General features: G+C 46.9%; 1 protein-coding gene across 1 annotated transcript; it reads left to right on the top strand.

Annotated features, from left to right (window-relative positions):
- Window positions 1-14,803: 14,803 nt before the first annotated feature.
- On the top strand, window positions 14,804-17,837 carry FZD7 (frizzled class receptor 7). Its single transcript, XM_084208970.1, has one exon. The coding sequence runs from the start codon at window positions 14,871-14,873 to the stop codon at window positions 16,590-16,592; it is 1,722 nt and encodes a 573-aa protein (XP_084065096.1). The 5' UTR covers window positions 14,804-14,870; the 3' UTR covers window positions 16,593-17,837.
- Window positions 17,838-18,629: the final 792 nt, after the last annotated feature.

The following is an 18,629-nucleotide window of genomic DNA, read 5'->3' as shown; positions in this document are numbered from 1 at the left end:
CAAAACACCAATTGCATTCCCAATCGTGCCTAAAAAGTACTTGAAATCCTGGAGCTTTGCCTTAGCTCAACCACCCAATACATGAACATTTCAAAATATAAACTTTCAGCGATGCCCTTATTCTACTCTGAGGCTGGAATCTGTATGGTCTTCATTGCTGCCTTGGACAGAGATGACCAGCACTCAGCTGCACACTCCAAGGGAAGGCAACAGGCTAGGAGAGTTGCTGACAAAGGCTATCTCGAGCAGATGAGCTCAGGGACAGATGCCTTGTCAGGGTGTGAATAGCCCATAGGGAGATGCTGCTCTCTCCACCAGTGGAACCCGACTGTGCAGCTGCTGTCCTTCCACAAAAGGCATGCACCATGCAGGCAGCTGTGCCAGGGAGCTTGGAGACAGCTGTTCAGGTGAGCCCTAATATCTGTGGAGAATGGCAAAACCCATTCAACACCTTCCTGTCACAGAAAGGAGAGGCAGCTCCCTCCTCCTGTAGGTTCCTCTCCTGCAGGGTTTGCAGCTTAGGAAGGTTCCTCTTCTTCTGGCTGGGAGAACTGAACCACTCACTGAGGGCTTTCAGGGAGCCAGGGCCATGGCCTGGAGTGTGGGACAAGGCCAGGACAGCAGAGGGAGGGCACGGGGCCTGCCGTTCTAGCAGGATTGAGGGGATGGGGCTGCTCAGCACTCCCTGCCTCGTTACGCCTTCCCTGGGAGCCACAGGCTTAGGGGCTATGGAGAAAGTGGTGCCACCAGCAGCCGGTGTCTGCCGCCTTTGAGGCCAGGCGCCATTGTCCCAGTGACTGGCACCGAAGCTGTTAACTCTCCCTGAGGGGATGGTGAGCTGGGGATTTCACATCTTGAGGAGGCTGGGCTTTCAGCAGCCACACCGCAGAGGGTGGAGGACGCAAATCCCTTTAGAGAGAGCCTGAATTGCAGCACTGCTGAACAGCTTGAGCTGCAGAGGGGCCAGAGGAATCTCTCACTACTCCACACCCTGTAAATCCTTTGCTAATTGCTTTATTGCCATTATTTGTGAAGATAAAGGAAAAGGATTAATTAACTAAGAAAGAAGAGCACACATCTCACTAGATTGGCTCCATTAATTGATATGGGAGGGAGAGAAAATCAATTAACAAATTCTTTTCCCTTCCTGATCAGTCTGGAAACAGAGCTGTGGTGCTTTTTGGGGGGCAGCATCGAGAACGGTAGAAAACCCGTTCGCTCCCCCAGTCAGCTACAGTTCATTCATCCGGCAGTTTGCAGTTTACACCACTTAATCTGGTGTAAAGGCTGGGTTTTGCAGATATTTTGCAGTTCTGTGACAAGAGGCTGAAACATAACAAAGTCAGAGACATTAAGCTTATGGGCACCAAGTCTCTAATTTTGCTGCCTCACTCTTAGCAGAGGCGTACTTGATTGTATCACAAAAACAACCAACCAAACAAACAAACAAATGAAAACTCTCAAAATAATTTTAACATGGACTTTGGTGTCCCCTGCCATTGTAAGTTAAATCATGATTTTCTATAATGTAAGAGAAGGAGCAAAAGAAGTAGAAGACAAGAATGACACATTTTGCTTGTCTTCTTGAACCTTTGCACAAATTCAGTGCTAGACTGAGATGCAGGAATCTACCCAAGATTCCTTTTGTAGGGCATATTAGTTGAAGGAATGGTCCCCCAGGATAAGGCCTCGAAGGAAAGGAAGCATTTGATGAATGAGGTTAAAAAGGTCTCCATGTAGCTGTGTCATGCCTCAGTAAGGGCTTCTCCAGACAAGAATGATAGTGGTTTCCACTGCCTACACAAACAAGGGAGGCTATTCAGCATCTGTGTTGCAATGTATAAAAAACAAACAAATAACAACAACCATCAGAAACCCAACTCACCCTATTTCTACAGTTTCATCTAAAGCAATTGGAGTAAACTAGATGTAATATATTCAATTGTTTAAGCACTATAAATCATTACTTTGTGTTAAAAAACAAAGATGGGGGAGAGCTGTAGTTATCAACTGGAAATTACACAATTTGATTCTGATGTCTTGGGCAGCGATTCTTAAGTTTTGCTGTCACTGTCTCCCAGGGATGAAATTAGTGAATAAAGGAGAAAAAGACAGCACAGGCACAGTAACAGAGAGAAAAAACTGCAAGAGAGGGACAGAGCAAGCTAATAAATAAAACAAGAGCCTGAAGGGAAGAGCTGCTTTGTCAGAATATAAATATTTCCCTTCCCCTTTTATCTTTAATGTGGTGCGAGGAGCTTATTAAGGGGAAGTGCAGCTCCGTCCCTGGAGTCCATCCACATAACCATGTAGGGAGCTCAGTCCAACACAACCAATGCAGCCACACACACATAAACTCTTCTCTGCTGGAAACAAATGTAATGTACCAAGCAATAAAAGGGAAAGCAGGAACCCACGGTGGTCATTACAACTCTTATCCTGCCGGCCCTGGTGCTGCTTTACATTAATGGGCACCAGTGCTGCCAGGGGCCCTGGTCAGGGAGCTCTGCTCTCCTTGCAGCCTGGGAAGAACAGACCTTATCCTCCTGGTACTACAACACTGGGAGAACCAATGTGGCAGCTTATAACAAAGCCAAATTTGGGTAAATAAAATGAGGGAGGGTGTGAACGAGTGTGTAAAGAGGGAAATGCTGCAGTGTGAAGAGCCCACACATTACACTAAGCACTGAGGAAGAAGCTTTTCCTTCTAACCATGGCTCAGCACAGCTGTGCCTGGCAGCCAGGCAAGGCCTTGCCTTCCTGCAGTGCCACACTGGGTCCCATGCACAGAGAGAACAGTAAAGCATGAAGCAAAATTTTGTATTAATGGCTCCTCTCTCTGAGATCTGGTTTCCCATAATGACTCGGTTCCCCTTCCCAGTGCTGGCACCAGCATCTCTTTGCCAGCCCTTCAAGATGTTCGACCATATGGCTGCAGAAAGCTGCACCATCAGTCAAAGCCTCCCAGTCAGGAAGGGGACAGTTTCAAATTGCTGCCAGCAGATCCTTTCCCACTATTTTCCTTGCCTGAGCTGTCACAGATACAGGTGTCAACCTGGCTTCTTTACTGCTTCATTCTTTTCATCTACCCTTAAAAAGAAGGTGGGAGGAAAGAGCAAAAAAGAAGAGCTTTGCATTTCCTCTACTCAGGCCTTAAAATGGAAAAATGAAGAGAATTCATTATTGGTGCTTGCTGATCCATCCACCCCTACTGTTGCACCATTGTGGGCCCTTTGAGCATGACAAAATGAGCTCCCCAGGCTTGATTATGCAAGCCACTAATTCCTCCTCTAGGCAAGGGGTGCTTGCCTATACAATTTGGGTTTACCCAGCTTTTGGTTTTGTTTCTGTCTATAGAGGCAAACACTTGGGCATGTTTACATTAAAAATGGACCTGTTTTTCTTTAAGCTGTATGCTAGTGAGCAGGAGGAGACTGTTACATACAGACTGTTTTCAACTGTTTTTCAGAAACATTTTGTGTTTTCTTCCATGATGCTTCCACATGAGCTCCTATCCCAATTGTAATTTTTTCATCATGTTTGAAAAAAAGATGACTTCAAATACTACCAGTAAACTGAATTTTCTTGAAAAGACTTTCAACAAGTAATTTTTTTGAAAGTGATTTTGATAAAAATGTAGGGAAAAATATGTCTTTTTAAAATCAATACTTGTAAAGATGGACAAAAACAATAATGGATTTTTATACAACCCCCATGCCAGCTCTTGGATTTTTTTAGCTGGCCCTGTTAGGAAACAAGCCCTCAAACCCTAGGGAATTATTTAGCAAAATACCATTTGGGCTGTCTCTCAGCTGCCTGGCTTCAGCTGCAGCTTCCCTGGAGCTGGTAAGCGCCTCTGAAAAACCTTGGAAGTGGCCTGGGTTTCCTCGCCACCCACAGCCCTGGTGGTGAGCACCCAGAATCTGAGAGCATCTTAAAGGGAGAGTTGGTCTAGCTAAAAAAACCAAACAACAACAAAAACTGACCAGTTTCAAGATATACTTTTGAAGCAAATCTCATTTTTAGATCTTTGATGTCTTAAGCACAACTACCCTAAACATTCTTGGTAAACAGAGTGCTTCTCTGAAATACTGCTTAGCAAATTTGAGTAGCTATTATTCAGCTGCTCAGGTTGCTTCCAAGAGCCCAAAGTCACCATACCTGCATAATATCTAGGGACCCACACCTACAGATTTCACTCACAAAGAGCTGACCCTTGTGGTCAGGAAGAGTATTGAGTCACAGAAACAGATGAAAATCAGACGGCTGCTGCAGCTCCCACTGCCTTGCCCTGCCCTGCCCTGCTGCCCCTTTGGCAAGTGGCTGCCCCGTCTTGCAGGGATTTCTGGGCCAAAAATAATGTGGTTCCTCAGTTTGCAGCTCAAAGGGGAGTAACCTGGTGCCAATTCGAACTGCTCCAATACAGTGAGGCATGAAACAACAGTCCTACAATGGCTCTGAGTTGAGCATAGATGTCCTTGCCCTGGAGGAAGTGATCTCTGGCACAGGGCAAGGGATGTCTGGGGACAGTCACCATTTCATCTTTCCACAGGCTGTTTCATGAGTCATCATCCTTCTCTACTCTAACTTGCATGAATAAATCTCACTGGGCAGAAAATGCCTTTACTGTTGTGCCTAGGAAAGCGCCAAAGATGACACTGCACTTGGATAATAACAATGATAACAATGGTGCATTTTAAAAGTCTACCGTCTCCTGAACCAGGAGCCACTGGTGTGATACTGCCTCATTCAAATTCAGGTAAAAACAATTGATAGCACCTCACAAATTCCCACAGATCAGCAACCTTCAAAAAATACTATCAATGTCTGTATGGAGTTTCCAGAATTAGCACTCCTTCACTATCACCCAACACACCATGTGGGGCAGCTTCTAGGATGCTACAGGAGGACTTGCTTGCTTTGCCCAGAAAGGAATTATTTTAATATTAGAATATTAGACCTCATTTCCCTTCATTATCCCCTCCCCCCTCCCCCTCCCCCAGCAACAGCCTTTATGAAAATAAACCAGTAGGAGTTTGGCAAAGATGCCAGCATTAACATTTCTGCTTCAGCAGTTGCACTTTAATAGCTATCAGCAGATGGAATTTCAGTTTTCACACCCCAGGCAAAATCCTGCACCTACAGCAGCACAGAGCTGGGAAGCAGGGTCAAACAGAGGGATGCCATTGCTGTTCCCAACACCACTTCCTTCAGCACAGGTCTGGCCACTACACTTGCTCCTTGTCCCACGGTTGAGACCAGCCCCTGCCCAACATGCCCAATGCCCCCAAGTGCGGTCTTGGGAGCAGCACTGCGGGACAGGAACGCGGCAGCAGCACTGCAGGACAGGCTCCTGGGAGCAGCACTGCAGGACAGGCTCCTGGGAGCAGCACTGCAGGACAGGCTCCTGGGAGCAGCGCTGCAGGACAGGCTCCTGGGAGCAGCACTGCAGGACAGGCTCCTGGGAGCAGCACTGCAGGACAGGCTCCTGGGAGCAGCACTGCAGGACAGGCTCCTGGGAGCAGCACTGCAGGACAGGAACACGGCAGCAGCACTGCAGGACAGGCTCCTTGGAGCAGCACTGCAGGACAGGAACACGGCAGCAGCACTGCAGGACAGGCTCCTGGGAGCAGCACTGCAGGACAGGCTCTCCCCCCGGCCTCACCGTGACCAGCACACGCCTGCTCACTCACATCAGAAAGGAAACAGCAACCTGCCAACCTTTATAATTTCCTTCAAAATACTTTTTAATTTTTTTTTCGGAGTAACTTCTGCTCCAGGTTAAACCCTCAAGCCTGTTTGTAAACACTCTTGAGTAACACATGCGTAGAACATTTTGGAGTGCTACAATATGAATGTTTTCAGAGACAGTCAGTGCATATCTTTGCAATTTTAAAACTTGCTCCCTTAAATGGCTCATGAAGACTCCCTTACTTTGTAGGATGGATCCCTGCTTATTGAAAATTTCAATGTAATTGAACAAGTCCACCATTAAAATCACAGCTTTACTGGACACGTGTAGCAGCTGACCGAAATATCGCTTTATGACTTTCTATCAGGTCAATAAGCTATAATCATTGAAAGAAAATCAGCTCACCCCAACAACATGGTTCAAGAAAAGCCCCTCAGCAAACCACATCCAGCTGCACTCATGCAAGGAAAGCAAACAAGAAACAGAGTTAAAATTTGAGTTTGAGAACTGTACAGCTGTCTTTGAGATGCTGTGAGTTTTCAGTTCTCTCTAAACTTAAGGGCACGATCTGTGAGAGCAATGAGAGCAGGATGTGTTATTTTTAGAAGTCAGGAGTGAAACAATCCACTACATCAAGCACATAAGAATTTGGCAGCAAATTAGGACTTGAGAGCTCTGAGTACCTTCCCCAGACTGAGTCTGTGGATTACTAAATACTGTAATATGTTTTAAGTCACAAACGTTTTCCTAGAATTTTATATCATTTAAAAGCAAACAAACAAAACAAAACAAAAACCCAAACAACAAAACAACCACTGAAATCCACCAAAGACTGAGAAAAAAACCTAATACAAATATACACACATTCACAGAAAGTAACTGAATGCCCATTGTTCCAATCAAAGAAAAGAAATTGTAACTGTGGTATAGGCAGATGTATGGGTTGCAAACGGCATGCAGATTGAGACTGAATTCAGAGCAGAATTGCAGATGTTACTTTGAATTTCCCAGCTTTGGTAGGTGCAAACCAGACATATGATGTTATTTCTTTTTAGCCCATATGAGAAAATGTTACATGCAGCGGAAATCTATTTCAGACAGCAGTGTTTCTTTAGCAGAATGGGATTTCTGTGATGCTTTGCTTTGCTCCATCTGCTTCTAATTATTGCTCAATTCAAACAGCTATTTCTGCATTGACTTGCAGGAATCTCAGAAGGCACCTTCTACGTAGGCAAGAAGCATAGCCCATAAATAATTTCAAAAAGTATTAAAGAGGGGAAGCTTCATAGCTTTTCATTCCAATCTGACTATGTGGTATTTAAATAAACCTCTGTGGCTTTCCAGTAACATAGTAGGAACTCCCAGGTGGCAGGGCTGGGGGAAGAGAGGGAGGAGAGCACTAAACATACTAATGAACATGTAATTAAGAAAATGGGCCCTCATTCCCTGCAGAGACTCCATGAGGAGGGAACTTATTTGAAGTACTGCTTTCTGGTTCCCCTTCCTCCATGGAAGGAAATCAGCTGAATGTCTCCAGCACCAGTCACTGTACCAGTGGTCCCAGCTCCAAGAGAGGGCAGTCAATGCAGGCTGATACCGAAGCAGAAATTGTCCTTGCAAAGCAAGTGATTAAAAATGGCAAAGGAGAGCATTTGATGCTGGACCATAAACCCCAGGATCCCAGTTTCACAGGAGAGCTGTCTGTAAACATTGGCGTTAGCCCTCTGCCCCTTGCCCTTAAACAGCATCGCTACACTGAAATGCAGTTTGGTCGCTGCAGCCTGGGGGCCCCTGTGGAAAGGGAAATTCTCCACATGGCAGCATCATCCATCTCCAGGCTTTGCAGGGATGCAGCAGGCAGTAGCCCTACACAGCAAACCTTCAAGTGCCCTGGAAGCAGAAAACGACCACAGCAAGTGGATCTTTAAGCAGACTGGGACCAAAGGAAAAAGTAATTCTTTATAACAGTTTAAATGTAATTGTGGAGAACAGGGGTTCATTTGTGCAAGCCAATTAAGAAGAGGGAAAAGTAATTAAAATGTTTGTTTCTCTTTCCAATCCAATATTGAAAGTAGAATCATTAAGGAAATTTCACCCTAAGCATAGGATGGTAGCGGTGATTGGTAATTTAAGCATTCATGGGAGGAGACAGGATTTTGTAAACAGAGGCTTAGGAATTCCTTAGCCTCTTTAGACATCTGGCAGATTCTGTATGAATAACAGCTCTTCTTCCCTTGTTTTCTAAGCTTTGGAAACAACATGTTTCTGGAGGCTGCATTCATCTTTAGTGAGTTTTAACCAAGCAAAGATAAACCATTTGTTTGAACATCAGGCAGTGGCTTCCTGCCTGTATGATTGTTAGATGGTAGAACCACATCCCAAGAGAGATGACAAGAGTCCCATTATTCCAGGCATTTAAAATTAGACTAATTATACCACTATCATAGTAATAGCAGGACCTAAAAGATATAATGGATCTTTCCTATCTCTTATTTTGGGCTAAATCCAGGTCTTCTTCCTACATAAACAAAGATTGGGTCTTTGATGTTTCCATTGAAACAAGTAAAAACTCAAACAGGACAAGTGCAACCCTTCAGTCTGTGCATTAAAGAAGATTTAAAATATTAAAGATTAAAATATAACCTCAAATAGATGAATCTATAGAAAGACAAAATTAAACGCAGGCTGGGCATGAATGACAAAAGACATATCACAGTGCATCTGACCATGGCAGCAGCCCTCACAACCAAAGGGTATCCACAGGACAGTGATCAGAGCAACTAGTCACTTTGTCCACACCAGCCATGGGGCTAGAAGCAAGACACAATTCAGTGTTCAAAAATATTGTGGCACCACCTGCAGTGAGCTGGGAAAATTTATGCACAAACCTGAGAAACTTGGCTGTTTTTCATTAAAGTTTTACATACCTCAGTTGTAACAGCCTTACATTGCTAGAGCTGCATGCAGAAGTGCTCCCTGGTAAGAGACTGGTTACTTTAATGGCAGCTGAGGAATGAGACAGCTCTATGGAACTGGCTCCCTCAGGGAAGGAGAACCAGCCTTTTTTAACTTTTCTGCAGGGTTTTGTAATGGTGCAGCTCCTTCAGGAAAGACATAGAGATCAGGTGTTAGCATTTGTATTTGGCCTCAGAAACTGAAGGGGAGTTTATAGAAGGTGGAATCACACAGATGGAACAAAATCGCTGGGTTTTGGAGGAAAAAGGAATGTCCGATAGATAGTCCAGACTAGGTCAAGGATCCATAGTATGGACAAGAGGTCTGAGGGAATGTTATTCTGGGAAGGGGAGCTTCAACCACAAAGACATTAGTTAGCTTCCTAAAACACATTGCATGGTTATGAGAGCAGGTAGATAGAGCTATATTTATTTTTGCTTGGATCTCTAATAGTTTTAGAATTATAAAGCAAGGAGTGACTCTACTAGAGACCTTTGCATGTCTGTGTGTCACAGACACTGGGAGAAGCTCAGGATAAGCTCAAGTATCCATGGGACTCCTGCAGAAACCAAGAGAAAGTGGCCAGTCTGGGGAGCCTGGGGCAAGTCCATCCCAAGCAGTTCTTCTCCTGGTGTTGTCCAGGCTGATATATCACATATCCCAGTGTATACAGAATTGGCCAAAATCAGCTACAGCAGTCTAGAAAATGTCTAGCTAACACACTAGGTCAGAAACACCTTTTAAGATTTAAAGAATCAGCAAGTAAGTTTGCACGTGCCTATGTTACATCCAGATTTTGTAAAGCAGGATTTTTGTCGCTGATGGAAAGAGGACAACAGACACAAATGTCATATTTTCCAACTGTTTCTGGAATCTTCCTTTCTTCATACTGCAGTATACTGCACCCAGACATAATGATGACAGGGCCTGGCTGGTAATACTGCCAGGCCCTGACAAGCGAATTTGTCTTGTTAAAAAGGCACCTAGCCTGAGAAACTGACATGGGGAGGCGTTTCCTGGGTTCTATAAGGAAGGCCTTCTGCAGCCCTAAAACTCTGAGAAAGCATATTAAATTCAGTTTAAAGAAACAAAGGATTTCAAAGTATCATGAAAGGGTTAAAATGTAACTGATGTCCTCAGTGAACTGCTGAGTGGGGGCTGAGCAGATCAGGTTTTGTTTTCTTATTCATGGATCTTAGAGATAAAGGCAATCATCAGCCTGATAGCTCATCCTTGTGAATGCTTTCTAAAGTTCCCCCCCCCCCACCCGTGTGACCATAAATGTGGAAGACAGTGCTACTTCCCTGTATCCTTTGGGATACTACTTCATAAACTAATAATTATTTTAAAAATCCGTGAGGCAAAGGGCTTTTACCTTTCTCACTGTGGGAAGCCGCATACCCTTCAGCAGCATCCTCTTCCTTTTGTCACCTGTGCCCTCCCCATATGCTCTTTTCAATCAGTTTCTTATGTCTTCCATCTAATTTCAAATTAAGGGTTCCGTGGTGGGGGGCAGGGTTTTGCTTTTCCCACTCCCTGCCCATGAAATACGAGGCTCTCCCGTTTCACTACATAAAGACTGGATTTCTTTGATGAGCTCCGACAAGATGTAATTTAGACTAATCTATCAGACTGATAGAAACGCCAGCAGATATAGTACTGTGAACTTATTTTATTTCTAATTATGCAAATAATTATGTAAAATAGGCAAATGCATAATTTCCCCCCAGGCTCCAGGCATTTCTCCACTAAGCTTTAGGGAGTGCAAATTTTGATGTTCTTAGCTCAATAGCCTGTCTGATCATGTAAGACTGTATGTAAGCATGCTTGAAAATGTGGAGGTTGAAAGTGTCATAAAAGTTATTTACTAAAAGTAACCGGGCAAATCTCACAGCCCAGGCCGTGGCACCGGACTTTGGCAGTGTTGGTTAGCAGGAGGCCAAGTGAGTGCGGTCCAGCAAGTTTCTGTGGGTGGAAAGGACAAGGGGAAAGCGATGGCCTTTGTTCTTCTGAGGGCAAGGACTGAAAGCCTTGCAACAGGTAGTCTGAAAATGTTCTCCCTCAGGCACACAAAATAAATGATGGGGCAGGGAGGGGGTGTTTTGTTTTGATTTCCCTCCCCCCATGGGAAGAGTTTTCTATCAGATGGGATAAGAAACAAGGAAAATTATATTTGCACCATCTAAGGAGGTATTAAAAGAGCAGGAAAAGACATCATGTAGGGATGCCACTCCTCACTTTGACTTAGCTAGGAAGCTGAACAGGATTTACTTTTAAATGAGTAAAAAGACAGACAATTCCTGACAATTCCTCCCTATGCACAGTAGTCTATAGTCAGACAACTCCAGAGCTGGTATCAACACCAGAGACTGCAAATTTATTCTGGAATCTAGGACATGCCAGGATTTTGCTTGTGAAGGTTTACATGTAGTGTACTTAGAACGCTAGCAGTTAGGAGATCTTTTAGGAGAACTGCCCTGTGGTTGCAATAGACAACTTGTCAGATGCTGCAAAGTCTTGTGCAGCGTGTTTGTTCTGGGTGACTGATAACATGGCTGCTGTGCTTACTGTGCTGATGATGAGGATCCCTCCTGTTGTGAGGAAATGTAAGTAATTTTGCAGGCTGCCGTTTGAACTGTAGCTGATGGTACTTACAGAGGTCCTGGATTCTTTGGACTAACCTGTGTTCCAGAATCATTTCTATCCTTTCTATCCTTTCTTTCTTTCTATCCTTTCTTTCTTTCTTTCTTTCTTCCTTTCTTCCTTTTTCTTTCCGTTCTCTTTATTGTCCCCTGAAAGCTGCCAGTATGTCTTAGACCAATACAGGAGTCTGGGGTTTTCTTCTACCACACTGCCATTTTGAGACAATTGCCATTGCCTCGCTCTGTGATTGTTTCCCATCTTCCCATGGGTCTAAACAGAAAAAAGATCTTGGAATTTGGTAACGTACCCAAGAGACTTTCTTCATCCATCTTAGTAAATCCTGTTGCACAGTCCTGCAATCTGGGATGACCTAGCATCATCATTTCATGTGATAAGTTTACTCTCTACTCTCCCAAAGAAAAAAATCTAGGACATAATCCTTCTTCCTTTCTGCCTACCTTTTCATTTTTTTCCACTTTTGCTTCACTTTGATTCTACATTATATTCATAAGTGTAAAGGATGCTTTTACAGCATGTATCAGAGATCCCAGTTATCTTTTTGTTCATTCCATGGTTTGGATGAACGACTCTTAACAAATGGGACCAGTGGAAAACCAGGAGAGCCACTGATGCCGTTTACCCTGTCTTGTAAATCAACGTCCAGTTAAAGCCTTGCCACTTTGATTTGACCAACCTTACTCTGAATAGTTCCTGTCACTGTCTCCCCATTGCTGAGAAGGAGTTTCTTGCAAGAGAATTTCACTAACATGAATTGAACTTGTTTCTTTACATACAGAAATCAGAATGAGGAGTCCATGGGCCAGAAAGTTTGAGTTTGCTTTACCTTCTCTGCATTGTCATTGCCTGCCAGTGAAATATCTCATATCATATATGAGATGTTTTTCCTAGTGAATATCACCAAGTGCTTTGCAGATGAAAACAGTCGTATAAGCCAAAGCGAAAAAAAGAGGCTTTAAGGTGATTATTACAGACTGGGGGGGTAGAAGGGAGAAGGAGGAAACCAACCCCCCCCCCCCCCCCCAAACAAATGAAGTCAAACCAAACAAGAGACCCCCAAACGTACAAAAAGCCCCCAAACTAAAAACAAAAACCAAAAAAATAAAACAAAACAAAACATAAACAACAACCAAAAAACCCCCAAACCAAACCAGACTAAAACAAAAAAAAAACCTGCAACCAACCCAAAAAAACCCCAAACAAAACTGTGGAAAGAATAATTTTATTGAAAGCTACTAGTGGCCAAAAGCCAAACAACAGAGTAGACAAATTCATGTAAATATATCCCATCCGTGGTTATTTAGGTGAAGAGTATCACAAAAATATTCTCAGTCAATAGGTGTAGAAAAGCAAGGAATTTCAATCAAAAGCCTTAATAATCTGAAAAAGTGAAGTTCCTCTAAGGCACTCTTAAACAGCTATAACTGAGAAAGTAGAAAAGACATTTCTTTTCCAGAAGGAACTGTTGCAGCCATGACTAGCTAGTCCTTCCCATATGAATTTTTTAATATGTACAGTATTATTTTTAAAAACATCTCCATTAAGAGGAGTGAATTTATTTTAGCAAGCCTGTTTATAACTGTCAACTTCTCTTAAGAAATGTAACAAAAGCTGCAGCACCATGGTCTTAGTGGCATGAGGACACATTGTTCATGAGCAGTAGAGGATATGGAAAACATTTGTCCAACAATTGCTGTTGGAGCTCCCTGAGCCAAGCCCTGCTCTCTTAAACTGCCCTGGAGGATGGTATGGATCAGCATCTTTGCTTAGCTGCTAAGAGAAGCACAATCCTGAGCAAAGGAGTAAAAGTAAGAATTCGAGTACTGCACTTCAGGGGGACCTCTGTCCTCAAAGGGAAGGAAGGGGTAAGTTGAATAATACTTGGCTCGAGCTTGTGTGTGAGCACAAACTCTCATGGGTCAGTGAAGCAGAAGCAGGCCTTCTTACACAGCTTTTATCAAGCACAGCCCTTCTGTGCTGCCGAAGACATGCTCTGCCTGCACAGAGGCTGGACGGTCCCAACTCCCTGTGCTTTGGTAGTGCACCCCAAAACACAGCTATGCTGCAAACCCCACATTCCTGTCCTTAGCAAATGTATGCTGGTGCCTAGTTCTAGATCTGCTGGCCTAGCAGGCCAGTAACAGGGGTCTCCCCACCTATGCCATTTTTTCTTCATCAGGCAGGGTACTTTCACGGAGGAACTCCTGGTTTTTCACATTTAATTGAGTCTCTTAAGGAATCGAAACAGTGCAAATGGGGATTTAAAATTTCTCCTCTTTGCTTAGGTAACACTGGACGTTTAAAAAAGAGCTGCCTTCTCCCAGCTAGGGCTTAGATCTGCATGAATAAAGCATTTATTCGCCAGCAAAAAGCAACGGTCATGCTGCGATAACAAATCAAACCCCCCACGCTGGGGAGGTGATGGCGCACAGACGCGAACATCCCAACTACGCAAGAGGATCATTCTGCAAATGTACCCGGGCGCTGCGTTTGGGGTTTTTTTCCCTTACTCTATTTTTTTTTTCCCCTTCTTTTTTAATAACTCCGGGCACAGGCAGCTGTTCGCATTTTCAAAGCCTGCTCAGAAAGCAGCCAGTTAATTTTAGTTTGCTCGGGCCACCCTGAGCGAGCTGCCCACCCCCCGCCTTCCCGGCTGTGCCGGGCAGCGCGGGGGGTGGAGGCCGCGGGCGGCTCCTCCCGGCCCGGCCCGGCGGGGATGGGAAAAAGTTATTCCCAACTTTTTTTTTTCCCCCGGCCCGAACTCCTCCCCCTCCCCTCCCCCGGCACGGCCCGCCCCCCCGCGCGGATTGGCGGGCGGGCGCGGCAGGGCCCCGCCCCCGGCGCGGTTTGTGAATGGGGCCGGCGGCGGGGGCGGGGCCGGCGGCGGGGGCGGGGCCCGCGCGGAGCTGCGCCTTTTTTGTGTGCCGGCGCGGCCGCGGGCCGAGAGCCGCGGAGCGGGTGGCGGCGGCGGCGGGGCCGCGGGCGGAGCGAAACGAGCCGAATCGGGAGGCGCACGGCTACCCCGGACGCACAGCCCGCAGCGGTGTCCGTCGGGAGCGGAGCCCAGCCAAGCCGCGGGGAGGATCGCGCAGTAATTGGATTTCGAAAGTTATTTAAGCCCCGAAGTAAAATACACGGCTCAGCCGGGCGCGCTAATAATCCATTTAGCCGTAACCTAAATCCCCGGGGCCGTGCAGTCGTGCAGGGAGCAGCGCCTCCGTCTCGCCGCCGCCGCGGGACCCTGTGCGGAGCTGGCCAGAGCTGTCGCCGGGCTACGCGCGCGCCTCCTGTTTCGCCGCCGCCGCCGCCTTCTCCGGGGAGAGCAGCTCCGGAAACTTTCGGCTAGAGTAGCGCCGCCACCGCTCTGTGAGCGCCGCCGCGTCGGAGCCGAGGAAAAAAGTCGTGGAGGTCCAGCACGAAGGCGCGTTCCTTCCGTCGCCGAGCTCCTGCCCCACCGAAGGGGCCCCGCCTCCGCCCTCTGGTCGCTGATGCCCCTGGGGCGCCGCGCCGGCCGGCTCTGAAAGACTCCCCGAGGCTCCTGAGACCCCCGGCCGTCCCGGCGATGCAGGCTGGACGAGAATGCGGCGGAGCGGGTGCCGCCGGCTGCCCCTTGCTGGGGCTGGCCGCGCTGCTGGCCGCCCTGCTGGGGACCCCCGCGGCTGCCACGGCACAGCAGTACCACGGCGAGAAGGGCATCTCCGTGCCGGACCACGGTTTCTGCCAACCCATCTCCATCCCGCTCTGCACGGATATCGCCTACAACCAGACCATCCTGCCTAACCTGCTGGGCCACACCAACCAGGAGGACGCAGGGCTGGAGGTGCACCAGTTCTACCCGCTGGTCAAGGTGCAGTGCTCGCCCGAGTTAAAGTTCTTCCTCTGTTCCATGTACGCGCCGGTGTGCACCGTGCTGGAGCAGGCCATCCCACCCTGCCGCTCTCTCTGCGAGCGGGCTCGTCAGGGCTGCGAGGCCCTCATGAACAAGTTCGGATTCCAGTGGCCAGAGCGGCTCCGCTGCGAGAACTTCCCTGTTCACGGTGCGGGTGAGATCTGCGTGGGGCAGAACACGTCGGATGCCCCACCAGGACCTGGTGGTGCGGCGGGTCGGGGGGTCACTGCCCACCCCACAGCTGGCTACCTCCCTGACTTTCTTACCCCACCACAGCCACCCTCTGGCTTCTCCTTCTCTTGCCCGCGGCAGCTCAAAGTGCCCTCTTACTTGGGCTACCGGTTCCTGGGGGAGCGGGACTGTGGAGCCCCCTGTGAGCCAGCGAGGCCCAATGGGCTCATGTACTTCAAGGAGGCAGAGGTGCGATTTGCCCGGCTGTGGGTGGGCGTGTGGTCCGTGCTTTGCTGTGCCTCCACCCTCTTCACCGTGCTCACCTACCTGGTAGATATGCGTCGTTTCAGCTACCCGGAGAGGCCCATCATCTTCCTCTCGGGCTGCTACTTCATGGTCGCCGTGGCCTACGCAGCAGGCTTTTTGCTGGAAGAGCGGGTGGTGTGCCTAGAGCGCTTCTCTGAGGATGGCTACCGCACTGTGGCCCAAGGCACCAAAAAAGAAGGCTGCACCATCCTCTTCATGATCCTTTACTTCTTCGGCATGGCCAGCTCCATCTGGTGGGTCATTCTGTCCCTCACCTGGTTCCTGGCTGCTGGCATGAAGTGGGGCCATGAGGCCATTGAGGCCAACTCCCAATATTTTCATCTGGCTGCCTGGGCCGTGCCCGCTGTCAAAACCATCACCATCTTGGCCATGGGGCAAGTGGATGGAGATGTACTCAGTGGGGTGTGTTATGTAGGTATCTACAGTGTGGACTCGCTGAGGGGCTTTGTGCTGGCGCCCTTGTTTGTGTATCTCTTCATTGGCACTTCCTTCTTGCTGGCTGGCTTTGTGTCCTTGTTTCGCATCCGCACCATCATGAAGCATGATGGCACCAAGACAGAGAAACTGGAGAAGCTGATGGTGCGCATTGGTGTCTTCAGTGTCCTCTACACGGTGCCTGCCACCATTGTCCTGGCATGTTACTTCTATGAGCAGGCCTTCCGTGGCACGTGGGAGAAGACGTGGCTCCTGCAGACCTGCAAAACGTATGCTGTGCCCTGTCCCAGCCACTTTGCCCCTATGAGCCCAGACTTCACTGTCTTCATGATCAAGTACCTCATGACCATGATTGTTGGGATCACGACTGGCTTCTGGATTTGGTCTGGCAAAACCCTTCAGTCCTGGCGACGCTTCTACCACAGACTCAGTACCGGCAGCAAGGGCGAGACGGCAGTATGAGACCCCCGTCCCCTCTGGCACACACACTCTCACACATGCATACACGCAGAGGATACTCAGCATAGGGCTAGGGCAATGGTTCCCTGAAGAGGGAGGAAGGGAGGCTTTTCCAAACTTTTTCTTCCTCACAGAAAGTTTGAAAAAAAAAAAATCATTGCAAAAAGGATCAGTCAAACTATTTTCCAGCGGTGCTTATGACCAGCTAAGTGGGAGAGGACAGAAAAAGAGGCCACTGCTGAGACAGGAGAGTCCTTCATCCAGAAGTCTCCTTACTTCTCTCCTACTCCTGTCGAGGAAGGGAAATTCCAATCCAATTAAAATCATCCTGCCTTGCTTTGGACAAGAGGGAGGGGAAGCCAGATCTGTTGAGCCGCCCCTGCCAAGAAGTAGCCAAATGCTCTCTGAATTGCCGGGGCCAAACTGCAGCATGGGCAGGGTAACTCCCGAGCCTGAGCTCGCTGCCCGCTCCTTCCAGCTCGGCAGAGCCATCACGTGAGTACTGCACAGCCGGCTACAGCCCGATCGTGTGCTGGGCGATGCCTCTGTTCTATCAGCTCACAAGTTCCTTTTTACCTCAGCGATACCTGTTCTAATTGTTTTAAAGTAAAAATTTGGCCCTCAATCTGTTGTTCTTGCTGCTGTGGGGAAGGAGGGGGTTGCTATTCCACACCCTGAAAAGAAATGACTTGTTGCTTTTCAGCAGAAGGCTTTTCCCCCTTGCCTTTGTTCTAGGAGACAAAGGGGGAAACAAAAGTGTTTTCTATGTAGAAAGGCATAAGCATGGGATCGGTTTTTATGGGCAAACTAACAAAAAGAAGTCGTTGAGGTTCACCCTTGGATGTGAGGAGCTCACAGAAATAAACATTCTTTTTATGAAAAAAGGAGGAGGCAGGGTGTTTTCCTACCATTCAATATGGTTCACTTTTCTAAGCTGAAGGAAATGCAAGATTTAGAGGGCAAGAAGAGCTTACCTGAGAGCACCTGCCAAAACAAGAGCTACTAAAATATGTAATGTAAAGATAGGATTTTTTTTCTTTCTTTCCCATAAACCTGCTTTCTCTCCTGCTTTGCAGTGAGCTCACTGCAGAAAAAAATCAATACACAGCCGGATTCTGGGGACAGGAGGAATCGTTTTGGCTCACGATGGACCCTTTGCCTGCTCCTCGGGTTCCCTGAGCTGCATGGCAATGATTCTTGGTGCAGGTGGGGGGGTTGGGGCTTAAAATCAAGTAGTTACTGCAAGTGAGGAGCCTTCTCATTTCAGCTAAAACACAGCTGTTTGAGTTTCCAGTGATCAGTCTTTGAAGGAAAAGCATTCAAAAATTTATCATCAAATGCATTGTTTTCTTCTTGAAATGTGACAGATTTTTCTATTCTGAAAATTTTTATGTTGACTTGTTCATATTTTATTTTTTGCATACTACTTTACCTTTATATTCACTGAAGGGTTGTTTTTTAAAGTATATGTGTGTGTATATTCTTGCCTAAGGACAAAATAGGACATTCTGGATTTTTGGCAAGTCTCCACCCTATAGCTGCTCTTCATGTTTTTTGGGGGGGAGTGTCTAGAATGAAACTTTAAAAAGAAAAAACATGTCCAGGGTGAGGGGGCAGACTGCTGCTGTCTGAGGGTGTACCAGTAGTCTGAGCATGAGGAGTGGGCCCATCAGCCAAATCCTTCAGTGGCTCTGATGTCAGACTTGCAGGGCTCGGTTTGTCTTTTATAATGTGCACATGGAAGAAAAAAAACCAAGTGTGTCAGACAAGTGCAGTATGTATATTTTGTAAATCTCATTTTTGTAAGAAAATATGTATTTATGTTTTTACTTGATTTTTTTTTGAAGGTCTGTATGAGGCCCTGCTTCACCCCATGTACAGATCACTAAATAAATAATTTTTAATACAAGGGCTCTAATGATGTTTTTTCCATCTTTGAATACTATGTGGGGAAGCTCTGAAAAGTGCCGTCTTCTCCCCCACTTCGTATGGATAATGCAAGAGACTTTTGGTTGAATGCAGGCTGGAAACTCAGCTGTG

Source organism: Fringilla coelebs (assembly GCF_963513975.1).
Source record: "Fringilla coelebs genome assembly, chromosome: 7".
Taxonomy (NCBI): domain Eukaryota; kingdom Metazoa; phylum Chordata; class Aves; order Passeriformes; family Fringillidae; genus Fringilla; species Fringilla coelebs.
Note: the sequence above shows the minus strand (reverse complement) of the source record. Positions and strands in the feature narration are given on the sequence as shown.